The 19,373-nt window shown below is 35.9% G+C and overlaps 2 protein-coding genes and 1 long non-coding RNA gene across 15 annotated transcripts in view; 1 reads left to right on the top strand and 2 right to left on the bottom strand.

The window, feature by feature from the left end:
• LOC127867101 (uncharacterized) overlaps positions 1-13,364 on the top strand; it is a 242,158-nt gene extending 228,794 nt beyond the window's left edge. For 3 of the 13 annotated variants that reach the window (XR_008043273.1, XR_008043274.1, XR_008043266.1), the window contains 3 exons: positions 4,889-5,260; positions 5,842-5,935; positions 12,730-13,364. Coding sequence is in view for 2 of the 13 variants with exons in the window: in XM_052408090.1 (XP_052264050.1) it covers positions 3,925-4,076 (152 nt within the window). In the remaining 11 variants the exon portion in view is untranslated. Of the gene's footprint in view, positions 1-3,924; positions 4,120-4,359; positions 5,261-5,841; positions 5,936-12,729 lie in introns of those variants that run through there. The other 10 variants (XR_008043268.1, XR_008043265.1, XR_008043271.1 and 7 more) reach the window with 8 other exon arrangements.
• The window catches only part of LOC127867115 (uncharacterized), a 229,674-nt gene extending 211,909 nt beyond the window's left edge, over positions 1-17,765 (bottom strand). Inside the window, exon 1 of the mRNA XM_052408151.1 lies at positions 17,601-17,765. Coding sequence (XP_052264111.1) covers positions 17,601-17,658 — 58 coding nt within the window. The 5' untranslated portion in view covers positions 17,659-17,765. The remainder of the gene's footprint in view (positions 1-17,600) is intronic.
• Positions 15,203-16,912, bottom strand: LOC127867119 (uncharacterized). Its single transcript, XR_008043285.1, has 2 exons — positions 16,527-16,912; positions 15,203-16,045 (listed from the first exon to the last, which is right to left on the bottom strand). It is a non-coding gene; the product is annotated as an uncharacterized LOC127867119 (long non-coding RNA).
• Positions 17,766-19,373: the final 1,608 nt, after the last annotated feature.

Here is a 19,373-nt window from a genome sequence, read left to right as displayed (position 1 = left end):
TATTCTGGTAAATGAACACAGCATACAACTTTGTATTTATGATTTACATTTAACATTACAGTTTGGATTAAGTAAGTCAGTTACAAAAAATGAACATAACCTTAGCCGTCTTTTGATCATACTACACCATTCTCGATGAATACACAATACGTTTTAGAGGTCACTCCCAATTTTGTAAAACAATTTCTTTGATTTTAAATGCAAGGAGAAGCTGGAGGTATGGTGAGGTAAATATATATAACCTAACAACTTATATCATAATATAAAAAAGCATCGTAGAACTGTGTTCATTTACCGGACTGTGGTGCGCAATCTTGCTTAGCCAAATGCGCAGTTACTTCATTATTATTGAAAGTGCAATAACAAGTTTAGGGTTACGGGTTACACAAGTATGATGGCGTTAAAACTGTGCATGTTTGATCCTGGTATGTAAAACGTGTTTTGAATTGATTGAATGATTGTTGTGTTCTTTACTTGGTCTCTGGTACTATAACTTTCAAGTCTTAATGTCCTCTCATCAGCGCTTCCGCACTCTGGACCGCATCCATGTACCTGTAAGAATAAAACATTTACATATTTTAACCTGCAACTTTAATAATAATAATAAATCGTTATCAGCTATAAAGCTTTTTTACAATTAACATGAATCTTAATAGTGTTTGATTCACGCCGTAAATTTTTGAGTCTGGCCGATTTGTATAAGTCGGTCGCGTTGTCAAGTAATTTTGAAAACAAGGCACACGTCTGCACGTCTGCATATTCCGTCATCAGTTAATTATTAAAGTATAATTGTATATAATTGATTGCCTAAGCTTAAATACATCACTGTTATCTTTTGATCCCTATTCATAGTATGAAGTATAAATATTGACAATTTACGCTTTATTCCCACGAATACTCAGTTCAATGATAATTATATTGATACCAATATGAATCGTTAATTGTGAGGTACCCTCGTTATTGCCATTGTATTGACAGCCTACCCATGTTCTGCATATAATGTGTTAGTGCGCATAGTGAACATATATTTTGTTCTCGATGTCATGGCCTTAAGTTATTCAATCATCGAAGCATGACAAAAGGAGTTTCACGTGGCAGGTTTACCGGTATAAGATCATGACTTTTTACGCAATGAGATGCCTTTAAGAACAAAGGATTTGCGTTAAAAGACTGATATTCGCCTTCTACCATTTTTTGCTTAATTTTTGTCGAAACGTATTGTAATTCCAGAAAGGTAAATCAGCGCATGGAAAAGACGTTAGCTTGGCCAAAACATGTTTCGGATATGTTTCTGTTTGTTTCAACAGTCAGATGTAGCAAAGAAAAGTTGCTATTATACCGACCCTATTTGTTGGTCAACAACATACTTTTGGCATTATCGTGGGAAGAAAGCTTTATAATTGTAGCCTTTAAAAATCAACTATCAACCATGATAAGCGTAGACAAATGAAACACTATAAACACTCTGCACCCGACACAAGTAACTGCAAAACTACTGTACATTTAGTACCGTGCCACGGAACGCGTGCTTTTTGTACGTAGAGATATTATCATCAAATCCAGCCAGCTAACATGCATAATCAGTAAAATAAATTTCCCCTAAAAGTTTTAAATAGGCTACGTTCTGTCCCTTAGCTTGTATCAGCTGGTGTTAATTACATGTCAACATTGGATAGGCATATTCAAACATTATTGCCGCTTTGTTTTAATGCCATATCTGTTTTTATCACCTAATTAAAAACACGTGCGCATAGATGCATGTCACATTTCTGTCGCCATAATATACCAGACAAAGATTATTGAGATTCCAGTGACCTGAAATACTCAATTTGTTGTCGCTGGCTGTATGTTTATAGATCATTCTGAAAACTGCATATTGTCATGAACTGGAACAAAAGACCCATACGTATACTGAATCTGCACAAACATGGCGCATTAAATAATACATGTAATCATAACCTACAGAAGATGCGTACGTAAAACACGGCTAAACTTTAAGTCAGACAATCGGTGTCAGAATGCATGTTAAGTTGATAATTATTCTTTGAAAATATATAACTACTGATTTCAACAAAGAAAGAATATGCATATGTCCGCTGAATAAAATGATTTCCTATTTTTTCAAACAATGACACAGGAAACACAAACGTGTTCGGCCTTAGCTCACACTGTTGCAAACTTTACTAATGAATCCACTGGATCAATGTAAATCACAAAATATAAAGTCCTTGTAAATGGTCAATTTTAACACGTATGCGTTTATCAGGAAAATAACGCAGAATTTTAATGATATAGCCCGACTACAAGTGAATAAAACTCGGGTTTGCTTGAAATATAGCTTGAAACATTCGGAAGAAAAAAATCAATGTCATTACGATATCACACCTTAATTGGTCTTCGAATAGATGCATGTGTTAACTGTCAAATTAGGCTGTCTCTTTTACAGTAGCTATGCACAGCAAACATTATTAAATATTTTAAATCATTCATACATATTTCCATGAAGCCCTAAATTATTTGGATAATTTTCAGGTTGATAAAGTTCCTTTTAAGATTTTCTTGAACAACGACATGTAAGTGGTCTATGTATCATTTTTTTTCCTATTTCATATTTGTCAAAACGCACGTGGAAATATAAATTAACCACCCTCTGAGTGTCAGATCAATATCACGGCATGTCATTTGATTTTGATAACCCATATAAAATAAATATGGGTGAACTTAGTTCGCGCACACACATATGAATCACATTTTTTCATTGAATTGACAATGCCGTTTTGAATCCAGAACAGCATATTGTTTAATGCTCCGAAATCAAACAGTATCAAAGAGCGTTCATATTTTGTGTTTAGCATCATTCATAACTTGTTTTGAAAGATTATTAAAATAATGACCGGGGGTCACAATTAGCCTGCCCTTGATGACTCCAATACTGCTAGGCGCTATATGTTGAATCGTAAAAGGAATATTGCGTAGATGGACTCATCCTCACGCACCCATCTATGATTCTAGTAATCATTATATATACATGTATAACGAGAAAACGTATACGACGTTACATGCACTATTTTTTTAGCAAAATATGTTTCGCCTTTCTCGGCTTTTCAGTGGCGTAAAAATCTATATAATCATATAATAATTATACATATATGTGTGTCAATATTGTGAAAGTTCAAGTTCAAGTTTTATTACCCTTTACAGAACGTTAACTCAAATGAGCGTCATACGGCCTCTTTGGCACATTTTATAATTGAAATGGAATTTATCACGGGAAGAGAGACTACATCTACAATAAAACTGGTCATTGTCTCGCTTGCCTGCTACGTTCTGTGATTAATAATTCAATAGTTAGAAATTTTATGTGTTTTCTTTCTTTCAAATATATGTGTATGTGTGTTGCATAACCATATATGTATGTACTTCCATTAACTTGTAAATACGTTGATTATAATTTGCAGTATAATATATTAATTATACATGTACTTAATCTCAATGTTTAAATAAAAGATTTCCATCCAACCACGTAATTGCAAAGTCTTTGAACTTTGATATGTGGACAATAGAGGACATTTGGCGGTCTACACACCGACAATTGGGGATCAGTATGTGTATATTCTTTTAAGGACATCCGAGCATTTACACACCAGCGACTGAGGACAGGGTGTGTCTACCTTGTAACTACCAAATATATTTTAATTGGCATATATAAAATATGTTTCTTATCTATACTTAAATTTACTATGCCAAATAAGATGTGTGGCTTTAATTATCAGCGACTTCGATGAAATTTTGGTACCGTTTATTGTAACAATTACACGTATTATGTTGTAATAATCCGTAAACATTCCAGACAAGTGCGTACAATTTTTCCGGTGTTCGATTGACCACTCGAATTCTTGATTTAATCGTCTGCCATTTTTTCAGAACGAGTTGTACGTTTGTGCCCAGGTACCAACTACGATAACTGCAATATCAAATCTTGCAAAGCAGCACCTTGGGAAAATAAATGTCGCTCTCGAGCACCAGCGTTTCTATCAATCATACCAGCAGATAATCGATGCGAAAGGATGGGGTGACTTCTTGGAAATCGTTCCATGTGAAGATATCTAACGTTTCTTTATTATGTCAGAACATGCACATCGGCATGCAAATATAAACAATATAGGGCTAGATATTTATACTCCATGTCGCATTTGCCCGCATTACGGGGAGATGTTGCAGAGACATCGATTAGATAATTGGCTCGGTATAAGCTTAATAAGACAATACCTGTTACATGTATAATCAAATATTTATAGACGTTTTCAAGAACAGTTACTTGATACTTATTAAGCTGATAAAATGCAATTCATTTTTTAGATGAAAACGATATTCCTGTCGCGTTGTTTAAGGCAGCGACGGCAAACAATACCAAGAAGACTGGGGCAGAAACTTCTCTAATAAGCTGGAGTTTTGTCCGATTTTAAAAGGGTAAGTGCACAACAAGAATAAGTTTACTAGCATCTGCATACTAATCGATACTTTATAATGTATGCACATATAGTACTGGAGCATTTGAATGCCTGGCCCGATACATTCAAAGAACGGACATTAGTCTGGCAATGTACCTTCAAAGTACCTTCAAATATATTAAATGGAGAGGATTAGAACGCATTCTCGTTAACATACTAATACGAAATATGTAATGAGTTATTGTCCCTTAAAACAAATACCTGCTTTTCATTTTTAGTATTCATCAAATATTTAAATTTAGATTAAATTAAATACGTATCCATACGTGAACGATATTTGTAAACACTAGTCAGTGTTTGATGACAGCATAAGGTTAGTCATTATAGCAACATGTACATGTGTTCAATCTAATCTATTTACTTCTCAAATTTTCCAGATGAGTGTTTACATATCATGTTTTGATATTGATGGAGATTCTTGTGAAGAGATCGAAAAAGAGCTACAAAAACATCATATGAACATCATACGACATGAAAACACACCAGGAAGATTCCTGCTCTCAGATGGTGACAATCGAGAAGGATGGATAATAGTTATTGTATCGAAAGAATCGCTGAAAAGCGAACTGCTTTCTTTCAATCTCATAAAAGGCCTGACTGCCGATGATGATGACGGCAGATTGAGGATCCTGCTTGTATTGCGCAGCGGTGTGAATATCTCAGAAGTACCAATATGTATTCGTTGGGTTACAGTATTCAGCGAAGATGAGAAATCCTACAAAAACTGGATTGTAAGAACAATTTTTTAGGTAATTGGCAGTGTATGAGCCATCATAATTAAAGCATCAAACAGCCTTTCAACTTAACTTGACTTTTGATTGAATGTAAAATCATGCTTTTTTAAATTTCGTGCCGATATTATAAAGCGCATATATCGTTTCTGCAAATCTTGGATCCGACAAAACATGTATTGTATATATGTATTGTATACAGTGAATATCATATACAGATACAGTTTCTGTATACATACAGGCGACAGTAAATGGGTATGTCACGTACATTTGATACGATAAACATTTCGAAATATAAAAATGTATACACAATTATGCACGCAGTCCAACTACTTTATAATAAATACCAGTGCATACTTTGAGACTTGCTCTGTGAAAAGCGAGTTTAATGCGTGTTCTTACAGTGTCGTCAAATATTAGCCAGTGCAGTACGCACATGCTTATCAGGGACGACACACTCCGCCTCAACTCGAGCTTTGTTCAGAAGAGATTTTATCTAAACGAGCGATTTAATAACAGTAGAAACTGTCGACACTCTACGCACATGCATTTAACCCCGTTTTCTCAAAGTGCGACTCATGTATATGTGGTTTTTACAGGAGAACCAGTAGATATTGGCAGGGCACTTCCAGCAGGGGATGTTATGTTGGGCCTATGTCTTGAACTACCTGAATATTGTGCTGACGACCAGCAGTAAGTGTCAGTGTACTCGGGGATTTTATTTGTTCTGCCGCGTAGATAATTGATTCCATGCATCCTACGGTAAATTGAACTTTGGGTAAAGTTTAACATTAACCTATGTCTTAAGTGTTGGAACAATAGTGTTAAAATGTGTCTACACGTAGTCTATACGTACCGATCCGGCATTGGATGTTTTGGTTTTGGTATAAATGTATGAAAAAAGGAATTCCGATTAAACAAGTTAATGTTTTCGGTACATTATTTTTAACCCCAATTGCTATGCAATACAGACATTAAATTTTCTATTTGTTTCGACATTTTGTAATCATCTACATGGGCTTCGTGTATGCATAATATATTTTGTTTTATTAATTAAAATGTAATATTTAATGAAGGTTTGTTTTTGTTTGGATCGAAATCCGTTAATATTTATAGTTTCTATGTTTAACTCCATGTTCTAGTTTATAACTCAGGTTGTAGTTAAAAGAAAAAATGGCGACGTCCATGATTTAGTGATAGGATTTAAAAACCGATAATAGTGTTTAAAAGATTTAAACCCGGTAGAAAAGAGACTAGGCCAACGATTTTGTACTCGCTGTAATGAATATACTACGTACCGAAGTAATTTGGAAACAGATAGATGCGCTCAAATTTACCACGAGGATATTGGAAATAGTTTAAAGATATATTGTTGCTGAGTATTGTGTTTAAAAAAGGTGTTTTATAATAGATATGGATTGAGTATATATAACAGTAAAAAGTTTTTACACACACAGGCATATGAACGCTCTTTATACAGTAAAGCTCACGCAAAACCAACAAAGTCCGCGGCTACGCCGCGGACATATTCTTTTGTTAACGTATTTTCGCCGAGTATTTACTCGGCATGATGTCGAGGCACTCGGCGAAATTTCGCGGAGTGACGCCGCGTCTGTTTTTGCCTCGGCATCGATTCGCGGAGTAACGCCGCGTAGATGCGGCGATTCGCCGAGTATAACTATTTACAAATATTGATTGTATACTAATCTATAACACATGTTATCGAAATATAGAAACATACATAGAAAATACGCTGTGCGATTGTTAACATTTCTCTATATCTGCATACATTTAATTAAATTATCAATCGGATGTCATCTGTCAAAACAATTATTGTGTCTGTCGATAACTAGATCTATATTGAGTTAAAGTTTACACAGTTAAATCCCGTAGATTATTTCGGAAACGAGACTTGCTTTAAACGTCTGTCATGTCGCCAAAATTGTTGCTCAATAATTTAAAGAAAATAAATGTAGTATTAGATACACATTTTACAACATGTACATGATTCTAGGCTTGTTATTCTTTAGCAAGGCAACCAAAATTCTAAAGATGGCTGCCAGTGCAGCAACCATCTGCGAAAAAAGAGAGACATATTGTTGTTGCTTTGTCTAAGTTATCTCTATAACATTAATATGAGGATAAACAGTGCACCCACATCTCAACCTGTGCTTTGCGACACACTCTTTATAAATTTGAATGGGTTGTGTGCATTTCAAACTTGCGGTATAAAAAGCTATAACATAATTTTGAAAACTAAGATTATGCAATAGCGAACAACTTCAGTGCCTTCAGCGATTTGATATAATGTTTTATTTGACCGTACGATTATTAAACCTTTAACATAACATATTTTTATAAATCTTAAACTTGTAAAAATGCCAAAGTATGTATGTTCTGTTCAATACCCGTTATAATATAAAAATAAGGCTTGCACTCTGGTATATATTGTTGGGACGCATTGGCCATGGCATGTATTACTAGTATGTATTTGTCTATTGTTGAAGATCGTGTACCTTAAACATGATGAACGAGAGGGCTTGTGCGCTTGATATTTCGTTCATGTTAATACACCCAATATTTATAAGACCCATGGCGAACGCCTCATAAGTTTTAATTGTACTTGTTAAATCTGATACGGCTTTGGAAAATCCCGGTCTGTTGCAATCGATACCCCTGCAAAGCTTGTTTTTGTATATGATAAAATAGGTTTGCAAGTACGTCCATTAATTTTTGGGCTTGCTGTTTTAAGATTTTGTGAAATGGGAAGAACATATTTGCAATGCCAATTATTTTCAATAAATAACTTAAGTCGGGCAGACATAGCTGATATCTTATTAACTACTTTTATGTATAAAACTTCCGTGTGTATTGCAAATGCTTGATATATATTTGTTATTCCAATTTTCGGAACTGGACATACCGATCGTTAAACTGATACTATATTTGCACACTCTTAAATAAAGAAAAGAAAATTCCCCTACAAGCTGGCCATTATTTACGTTATTGATAATGCACTTAAAGTTTTTAGATGTGTATTTATATTCTTTTCCTACGAGACATGGTTTACTGGGATATACACGTAATAGGATGAGTTGTTTTATTAAGTGTGATCAGTTATCATTTTCTGTTTGAAACAAGCATCATAAAATCGATTAATTGTATAACAGAAACACATAACATTTTTTTAAATTATATATATTTATGGTTTTGAATTCATGTTGCATTTTATTATGTTTGTTTTTTTAAATAAAAAAAGTGTATATCCTATGTACTGCAAATGACATTAAGTCTCGTCTTATTATCTACCATATTGTACTTTATATAATCGTCTTTTCCATAAAAAGTATTATGGATATGTGAATAATAAAGCACAAAAATATAGTACCACATATAAATGGGGGACACACCTTCATATATTGGCAATACACCTCATTCGTTTTCTTATTTCATTCAAAAGTGTAAGCTTCCTTTAACAGGCCTACTTTTATTCCCGCATCATATTACAAGCTTATTGTTTACAGCACACAGCGGTAACATGTTACGAAACTGCAACTAAATTGCATGTTAAAACCCTCTTAAAAATGCAATAATTTATGTCAAGGCCTCAATTTCATTGTGGAAAAGTATACCGTACTTAAGCATGGCCTACGTGCATGTTAGCGCTGAAAACATGACAGTGCGCCGTTAGTTTTCAAACAAACATTTGAATACGTATTGTATCTTTGCAATCTGATACAACGCCCGGGAATGGCGGTCTGATAAAATCGATATCCCAGCCAAGCCTGCTCTACGTTAATATATTTTGCATACCAGCAGGCTGAATATAGTTTCTTAATTGTCCATGACAACAGGAAGATAAGTATCGAATGTGTAGAATTTCCAACGACTAACCAAGAGAGTATTAACACTTAAGAACAATTAAACAGGTGCATGCCATGGTGGTATGATGTGTCATTATGCAAGGATATTTAATACGTGTTTCTTCCGATCATATTATTTTCCTGCCATTGTAAATTTTTTGCAATATGCATTGTATTATACATCAAGCCTTTTCAGACAACTATTTGTATGATCAAGAATAAGGAACATTCATGAACAACACGCTTTACATTGTAGTTAAGATCTTTAATCCTGTTACTTGCAAACGCCTATGCGCCATAGTGTGGTTTTCAGTAGTGAATCACATTATATTACATGTTAACTTGTATAAACAGCCATTGTATTTAAGTAGGTCATGGTTGTATTGATTGCTGAATATTTGCTTGGATAGGCTTCTTAAGTTACAGGCGCGATTATGTAAATTGATTATTTAAGTCCAAAATAGTGTTCAGGTGATCATTTTCGTCGTAATTTTAAAGCTTTTTGGTAATGCGATCATTTTAAGTGAGGCAGTTAGAGCAGGTATAAATACCAAATGTTTCAATGCATATTTTGCCAAAAATCATGATAAAGGTTTACCACTGAAAACTTCACGTATCATTGCCTTCGATACGTATATGTAAGGCAAACGTATAATGGTGCTACGATTACAACCTTTTGGTAATTCATGACACGCAAGGAATTTTGTAAGGATAATGTAATGACAGTGTTCTTATTTTCTTAAAGTTATGTTCAACACATGAATTTGCGCGGTACAGAATTCGCGCTATTTCGATTGCCAATGTGCTCCTGCGGTCTTTATCTTTAATACCCAGTCCATGTGAAGAAAAGCTACTTATTTTAAATCAGAACACTCGTTTAACCCTTTCCCTATCAGCAAAGTGGAAATGGCTATGTGCAAACAGCATAAAACCAGAACAGCCTGCGAGTAACTCGCAGTCTGTTCAGGTTTAATGCTGTTTGCTGCTCATCAGTATCTAATGTTTGTAGATGAAGGCTTAAGAACTTGAATCGAGTAAGAAAGGTCTTAAATTAAATATAACTTTCCAAGGGACTACAAATGCGTGAAAATACGTATCTAAGTGGTAAAGGGTTAAATAGAAGCCTATTATGCTTGTTCGATGTACATGTATACACGTCAGTTCTAATGTTTAGCGGTCCACTTCTACATCTATGTTCAAATGCGGTCGTGATATTGAACATAATCAGCATCACCATCAGCAGCAGCAGCATCGGCGGCGGTGGCGGGGCGGCGGCGGCGTCGTGGTCGTCATTTTCATCACCATCATCATCATCATTTAAATATGATACTTCACGTGTCTGAGATATATGTGGTTCCATTAGCTGAAATACAATAATGTTCTGTGAACAGCAGTATTTGGCATACGTACGTGTTTTTTTTATGCCCCCCGAAGAGTGGCATGAAGTTTTTGAACTGTCCGTCAAGCCGTCCCTCTGTCTGTCTGTCCGTCAGTCCGTCCGTCCGTCCGAACACTTTATAATTGGTCATAACTTTTGCAATATTGAAGATAGAAACTTGATATTTGGCATGCATGTGTATCTCATGGAGCTGCACATTTTGTGTGGTCAAAGGTCAAGGTCATCCTTCAAGGTCAAAGATCAAATATATGGCTTCAAAGCGGCGCAGAAGGGGGCATTGTGTTTCTGACAAACACCTCTTTTGTTAGTTGTTCGCTTGCGAACAATTAAGGTTAAGAGCTAGTTTTGCAAGTCGGTCTGCTCTTAACTACCCTAAGAACGATGACCACCGCATCTGCTTGTGCACACTGATTAGCCTGTTTATGCTTCACCACTGGTACACTGCAGACAGTGAGTGTGTGTATGTAATCAATAGTGTTTAACAGCCTGTGCGACGACATTGGCCAGTTTGTCATTAAAATCTGTACATATTGGCTGCGTTCAGGGAAAACGGGGCCTTATGTATGTCCAATAAGTGGTGTTCTGTGCACACTGATTAGCCAGTGCAGTTCGCACAAGGTAATCAAGGACGACACTTTCTGATTCTATGGTGTTTTTCGTTTAAAGACAGTCTCTGGTACTGTGTTGACAATTTATGCATATGCATTAAGCCCTGTTTTCCCAAGAAGCTGCAGTCAGTATACAATACACTAATTGTTTCAGTAATGAAGGAACTGAAACAGCGTAACGGTAACGATACAGTGTGTTTAAATTATATTTTATTTAGAGGAATTGTCCGAACGTAGTTAATATACATTTAATAAACATCATGATTTCGGAACTTGTAATCAGTTTCTATCCCAGGTAAATTATAGTTTATAAGATTTTTCGCCGAGTGACTCAGCGTTATAGCACCAACAATTTCCTCGGCATCATGCCGAGGCGTGCCGCGGCGTGTCTCGGCGAACAGACACGGCGACTCGGCGACCAGATGGTCGATGCCGAGTCGACTCCGCGAACAATTGATGTCGTCAAACTCCGCGGATCGCGGAATTTGTTGGTTTTGCGTGAGCTGTACTGTACGTTTATATAAAATAAAAAATGCATTTTTGTTATATAAGATTTTAAAGTAATAGTTTTTAATTGCATATATATACGTACTATGTACATAGATTTTATTTATACATATGCTATATTTTATTACAAAAAGTATACTATATACAATGTGAAGACATGAAATGTTAAATATGCTAATATATCGGTCACACAAATTGTCTGTGTGCTCGGTATATAAGCCAACATTATATTTTAAGACATTAAATATAATGATAAATATACATACAATTGAACTATTTACACTAGGTAATATTAAAAATTGAGTGTTAACAGTAATTGGTATTTGTAAATAGAGGTTTATGAAATTGTGAATATTTTTTGTATAAAGGGAGTTTATTCCGCAGGGGTCATAACAAGATCTTGGGAATCTAATTCAATCACTAGTGGGTGTTCCTCCAAATCATCTGGGTCTATATCTAAAACTTTGAACTTGTTCTTAGGCATAGGGGTCATGTCTTCATTGCTATCTGCTTTCCTCCCTCTTGTTGAGCCCCTTACCTCTGTTTCTACTTCCATTTCTTGTATCTTCTCTCCATTTTTCTTTCTTCCCTGGCTCTTTCCTTTCTTCTTACTCCCCACCGTCTCAAACCCCTCGTCATCAATCTTCGTCTGTTCTGGTTGGTCTGTATGCTCTTCTGTTTCCTTTCGTTTCTCACCATCTGTCCGTTTCTCTCCGTCTGTCTTTTTCTCTGGTGTTGTGTCCTTGTTGTTTTCTGAAATACTTACTTTTTCTTAAAAAATGGCATTGATATTTTTGGGTAAAGTGTTGCGGACGTGCCCAACCTCTAGGCAATAGAGGCAAAGGGGCTGCCGTCCCCTCATGGTAATCAAGGCCTTTGTGCCACACTCAAATTGAATTATGTGTGGAATGGACTCCTGCTGAACTCTGTCACACTCCACCGTGATCACACGCACCCCAGAGTGGGTTCTAAAATCTCCTATTTTCAATTCCACATGATACAATTTGCTTTCCGTACTTAACAAATCTGTATTGTACTCCTTGGTGAGACAACGATGCTTGCATTTGTATTTTATTCAAAAACGAGATACACTTATCTTCTGTCTTGAAGGTCACATCGTACTGTGAAGATCCGGGAGGTCCAGACGCCAGCCATTCGATGTCAGTATCAGATACGCCATTCTTCATTAAAACGTTTACAACTCCCTGCATACTCTATCCTCGTTTCCCTTGTGAGAAACTGTCCTCTCCATCGACTCCGTCCGTAAAGCATCTCCTGTCAACGCCGGCATATGCAATACTGTCATCATTTTTGTTTATACTTTAATCTATCGAGAATAATAGCCAGAGTTGATCATGTATCTATGGACATAAGTACACAGGTATGGTCTATTAGTATTCGAAAATGCCACGTTGAGCGTGATTTGTCATCCATATTGAAAAGAACATTTTTCTGTTCTTAACAACTACGCTGTCAATAGAAAAAACAAAAATGAGAAACCCTCAAAAAGTTGTCTGGTATTTTTCATTTAGCAGACCTTCGTACGAGTTCATATTTGCAGTCGATGACAAAGAAACATATACTTAAAAACTAGGTATCGATTTTAACATGGTGTTCGTAGAGCAAGTTCATGCGGTTATCACCATTGAAACCTTGTCAATTTTATTGTTAATACCATTTAACCATGTGTACACCAAGTGTGGCTGTAAATACATCTATAATAATTTCGTACTATTCTCCCTTTACTTGAACTATTGTTTTTCTTCCCTATTATACCAAGTGGACTCGCCCACCCTTATAAATTGGATCAATTTATTTCCAAAATATTAGGGATGTCTAGTATATTTATTTTTATATTTAGAATATTTCATAAAAAATGTCTTTAAGCAAAAAGCGCAGACCCAGATAAGACGCCGCATGATGCGGCGTCTCATCTGGGTCTATGCTTTTTACCAAGGCCTTTTTTTCTAGACGCTAGGCATAAATGGGTTAAAAGCAATTTATACAAGACAACGTACTAAATGCTCGAAATCATGTTTCATGCTAAAATTACTTAACTACATGTATGTAAAATGTTGTGTAAATCATTTGAAAGATGCCGAAAGGAAATTTTGAATATATTGTCTTTAATATAAAATTAATATGTCATATTTAAAATAATGATACATTTAAAGAAAATTTCACAGTTATATTTTGTGGATATTTTAACAGTTGTCGTTGGGAATGTGGATGTAGTAAGATTATATCATTCAAACATTGATTGTATTTAATGGGACCTGTTCACGTTTTGATAAATTTACAAAATTGATAAAAAATATTTTTTCATAATTGCAATGTTTTGTTGAAGCTATGTTTTTTATATAAGGAAACAGTAATACTGGACATATGTTATGCTCTAAAATATCTATTGTATGCGTCTTTTAGACGATTTAAAAACCTGAAAATTCTAAAGCGCTACAAAGGCGAAACGATTGTATAATTAGGAAAGTTCTGTTGTTATCGTTATCATATTGTTGTTATCCTTATTATAGTGTAATCGTGTGACATTACAAGGATTACCTATAAAAAGTTTAAATTACGTGCATTATCCCGTCATAACGATTGGCCGAATTTGCTCCAAGGCTCAGTGGTTCGAGCCCAGGTGTGGATAACGTTTTTTTATTCTTCAATTTTAACCAATTTATGCCTAGTGGACTCTCCCAGCCTTCTAAATTGGACAAATTTATTTAAAAAATTAGAGATGTCTAGTATATGTATTTCTATATTTAGAATATTACTGAAATTCCTTTAAGCAAACAGCGCAGACCCAGATGAGACGGCGCATCATGCGGCGTCTCATCTGGGTCTACGCTGTTTGCAAAGTCATTTTTTCAGGACGCTAGGCATAAACGGGTCAATTTTTGTTTTTAACTGAAACTCTTTTGTTCCGATGTTTAAATGAATTTAAAGCATTAGTTCGCAAACTTCAGAACATGCCAAAATCTGTTAAATGGTCCGATTAAGTCATGGATGTTAAATACTTATCATGACGTGAGCCGTGTATGAGTTCAACAAACAGGAGATATTTGCTAATCCATAAAAGCTTATTGCAAATAAATATTATTACGAATGCAAAAGTCAATTTGCAATTTTAAAATTGAGCTGCTCTTTAAGAAAAGGGATTTAATACATGTGCATAAAGTGTAGTCCCAGATTAGCCTGTGCAGTCCGCGCAGGCTAATCAGGGACAACACTTTCCGCTTTTATGATCTTTTTCCTTTCAAGAAAGTCTCTTCTTAGCAAGAATCTAGTTTAGAGGGAAAACGTTGTTCCTGAACAATATGTGTGGACTGCACAGATTAATCTGGGACGACACTTTGAGCACCTGCATTGAACTCCCTTTTCACAGAGCATGGTCCAATTTTAATATATCCCCTGTCTTTGATTTCCGGTTTTCCCATTTAAATGTACGCTTAATCTAGTACGTACATATCCAAATGTATCTGTTAGAATACTATAAGCAAGAATCACAAATTAATAAGCCTTGGTTTTATGACAAACACATGATCCACATATTTTAAATAATTATTATCAAACCACTGTGTAATTTTCTTTCTGTTATTATATCTTCAATGTAGACCCCAGTACATCGAATACAAAGTATAAAAAGCCTTTTTATCAAAGGTGAGTGTATTTTGCAACACTTTCCACAGACAAAGTATGTTCATTTAACAAATACAAAAAGTTCGAGACGATAATATGTATTAGCAGAAGCGGCCTTAAATACATAAAACAAAGTTTAGAAATTTACAGATATTTACGGCAAATAAAAGTTTACAGCTCCTGGTCTCAGCCTGAAACCAATCGATTCGTTTTGTTTAAATTAACAGCATTCTTGAAAAACTGGGCTTAACGCATGTGCGCAAAGCGTCGTAATAAATAATCTGAGCAGTCCAAACAGGCTAATCAGGGACACCACTTTGGGCCATTATTGGACTTTCGTTTAGAAATTACTTTTTGAGTACGAACTATTCCCTAAATGCGGAAAGAGTCGTCCATGATTAGACAGTAATTACACACGCAGAACAAGGATGACACTTTCACTACATGCATTAAGACCAGATTGTTTGTTAAAATAGTTTGTCTTTAGAACACACTAAAGTATTGTATCGTATTTGATAAACAATTGTACGAATGTAATAATTTATACCACTAAAATACAGTTCTTATTAAAAATCTGATCGAAGAGTATAACGACGAAGAAACGTGAAAAGCCAAGATTGATGTTAACATAGCGTTAGTAGTCGAAGTAATCCTTATTGCATCTCTCATTGAGATCTCGAACGATCTTCTCGCACGTGCCGAAATCTCGCAAGTCATCTGGTATCACTATGACGATGTTGTTGATGTCATTGCTCTTTGGATCCCTCAGGATGTAGTGGTTCCCCTAATTGTACAAATAAACATAATTTCAGTGCTTTGCGAAAAAAAAGGTTTAATGCATGTGCAAAAAGTGTCATCCCAGATTAGCCTGTGCAGTCCACACAGGCTAATCAGGGACGACACTTTCCGCCGAAACTGAATTTTCTCTAAGAAGAGTATTTCTTTATAATAAAAATATCATAAAAGCGGAAAGTATCGTCACTGATAAGCCTGTGTGGACTGCACAAGCTAATCTGGGAAGAAACTTTACGAACATGCATTAACCCCCCTTTTTACAGAGCACGACCCATATGTAACATTTAATAAGTCTCATTTGTCAATATTTTAAGCGTATACTCAACCAAACCGTAAAGTGTTTAATATCAAGACCTCAGATTTCCTACTTGCCCGTACAAATCGATGAGCAACAATAATAAAAAAGTTGTTAAATCGATCGTTCAACAACAACAAAACAAATGTGTCCATCGTAGATATTAAGTGCGTACCATGGAGTGCTCCGAGAGCCCGCAGTTGGTCGCAAAGGTCCGCAAGGCTTCGCTGTTACAGTCGTCTGGAAACCGAAGAGTTGAGTCCGCCGACCACCAGGCTTAAAATACATCAACAACGCCGGGTTTTAGCCAGTATTAAAAATACCGGGGTGGGGGAGGGGGATTGCTGGTGAGGATGAAAAGAGGCAGTATGACCTTATATATGAACATTTGTCGATATTAAACTGTTTACATTGTAATTATTTCATAGAGTTGTTTACACTTATGTACACGAGCATAACTTACCTGCATGAACATTTTGTTGTATTGATACTCGTTTAATTTCTTGCAAGCGTAGAACTATTATCATATGACCCGCGTATGACATATGCCGCAAGCGTAGCTCCTGACAATACGAGACGTGTTCTGAGAAAACTGGGCATAATGCATGTGCGTAACGTGTCGTGCCAGATTAGCCAGTGCAATCCGCACAGGCTAATCAGGGACGACAGTTTCCGCTTTTATGACAATTTTTCTTTAAATGAAGTCTCTTCTTAGCATAATTCCAATTTAGTTGGAAAGTGTCGTGCCTTATTAGCCTGTGCGGACTTCACATAGCCTGTGCGGACTGCACATGATAATCTGGGACGACACTTTACGCACATGCATTATGCCAAGTTTTCTCAGAACGCGACCCTCAGTGTGCGAATAGACAGGCTGGCCAGGAGCTTCGCTTGCCGCGGTCCGTTCATGAGACAACGGAGCCTTGCTCGTTATACCGGACAGGTTGACTCCTAACCAAACAACGCACACTGGTCATATATGACATAAACCCCATTTTCGCATGACGTTGCTTAAATGATGCCCAGCAGTTGTCAAAGCAGATTTTAACAAATGTCGCCCCCACAATCGTTCTATCAATATTCGACTTATATAAACTTATATAACAAAAAAAGAAAATTGAGTCTTAAAAGTAGCACTAAAAGAAGCAAGAGAATAATCAGTAACAGCAGTAGTAGCAACAATAGCAGTAGCAGAAGCAGTAGCGGTTGTAGCACTAATTAAGTGAATGAATTGCAACACAAGTCTTACCTGTCACTACGGAGATCATAAGACCTATGACGAAGAGGAAAACCACAGCCTTGCTCATCTTTGTGGACTAACAGGCACGGACAGACAAGCAGTTGTTTAACTGAACATCAGTGTGATCAATTTATAAATCATTTCCTACATTTACAGCCAGTAACGGACATTCGCACTTAGGCTATTACAGGAGTATGCATGTTTTGCTTTTTCAAGTCCCACTATTTCTATTGACGCTAGAACGTGTCCTCGATCGTGTATGATTAAAACCTACCTACATTTATGTGTTCCCCAAAATGTACAGTTTTGTGTGAAGCATTCATATCAAAATTATAATATTTTTTAATATTCATGCAAAGTTGGAAATGTTCCATTTGGTCATTTTGTTATTTGAAAAATCAACATTTTATTGCTGGTAATGAAAACCGAATTTAAACAACGTAGGCCTTAAAATAGTTAACAAACGTAAGTGCTGTACGGCCTCATGTCTTTCGCAGGCGGCTAGATTTTTATTGAACAAGGATATAGGACTTGACCGGTTTGTCTTGATATACAAGTGCGGTGGTCAACACCGACACAACACTCGAGGTATCTAGTAGACAAGGGTCGGCGGTTGTGTTTACTTCCTTTGCAATACTAGAAATTAAATGTGCATATGCAATACCAAGAAACTTATTATTGTTCTATACTCTATAAAAATGTAATAGTTTTAAACATTATAAATAAATTATAATAGTAGGAACTATTTAATATTTACATAATTATATTATAAAGAAGTATATGATATTTTAGAGGTGTTGCATTGTTTTGCAAAAGCACAGAGACGTGATAACAGATGGGTTAATGTTTGGTCCCCATATCCAAACTATCTTCATATAAGTTGCGAGCAGTAATTTCAAATTGAGTTTAAATTGTATGCATCGTTACGTTTGGATGGTTAACTGTCAAAGTGGACAACGCTAAATGAAAACTGTGTACATGGTAACGTTCTATTATATCAGAGAGCTCTTGATGCCAATGGAACACTCAATGGGATAGTCGTCGAGGCAGGATGCGATCTTATGGGTTAAAATTGTATTGGACATGGGTAACACTCTTTGAATGCCATATGTTCATTATTTAATTTAAATCTCGATAAATATCGCATACATGTTTTTTCCTTTTTATAACTTTATAGTAGAAATTATACAAAAGCAGGAAACATTTTTTGAATCCAGAAACTCTATCAGGAGATAGTTGTCTTGCTTTTGTGAGTCGCGTTCTGAGAAAACTGGGCTTAATGCATGTGCGTAAAGTGTCGTCCTAGATAAGCCTATGCACTCCGCACAGGCTACTTAGGGATGACACTTTCCGCCTTAACTTGATTTTCGGCACAGAGGGAATTCCTTGAAACTAAAAATACCATAAAAGCGGAAAGTGTCGTCCCTGAATAGCCTGTGCGGACTTCACAGGCTAATCGATAATGACACTTTACGCACATGCATTAAGCCCAGTTTTCTCAGAACACGACTCTTAATAACAACTTTCATAACATAACTCGCAGCATAAAAATATACTAATTAAACAGGACGGTCAATGCAAAGCATCGGGGATTAAAACCGGTTTGAAAATTAGCCGATCCGAATCAGGTTCCTCCTGATTTTGAATAACACACAAACAGCACACTGACAACAACTGACAAATTATGTTTGATGAACAGAGACCATTAGACCTTATGTCTGATAAACAGAGACCATTAGACCTTTTGATTGATGAACAGAGACCATTTGACCTTATGTTTGA

The sequence above is a fragment of the Dreissena polymorpha genome, chromosome 2 (assembly GCF_020536995.1).
Source record: "Dreissena polymorpha isolate Duluth1 chromosome 2, UMN_Dpol_1.0, whole genome shotgun sequence".
In the NCBI taxonomy this organism is placed as follows: domain Eukaryota; kingdom Metazoa; phylum Mollusca; class Bivalvia; order Myida; family Dreissenidae; genus Dreissena; species Dreissena polymorpha.
The sequence above is the reverse complement of the archived record's forward strand: the minus strand, read 5'-3'. Positions and strand labels throughout refer to the sequence as shown.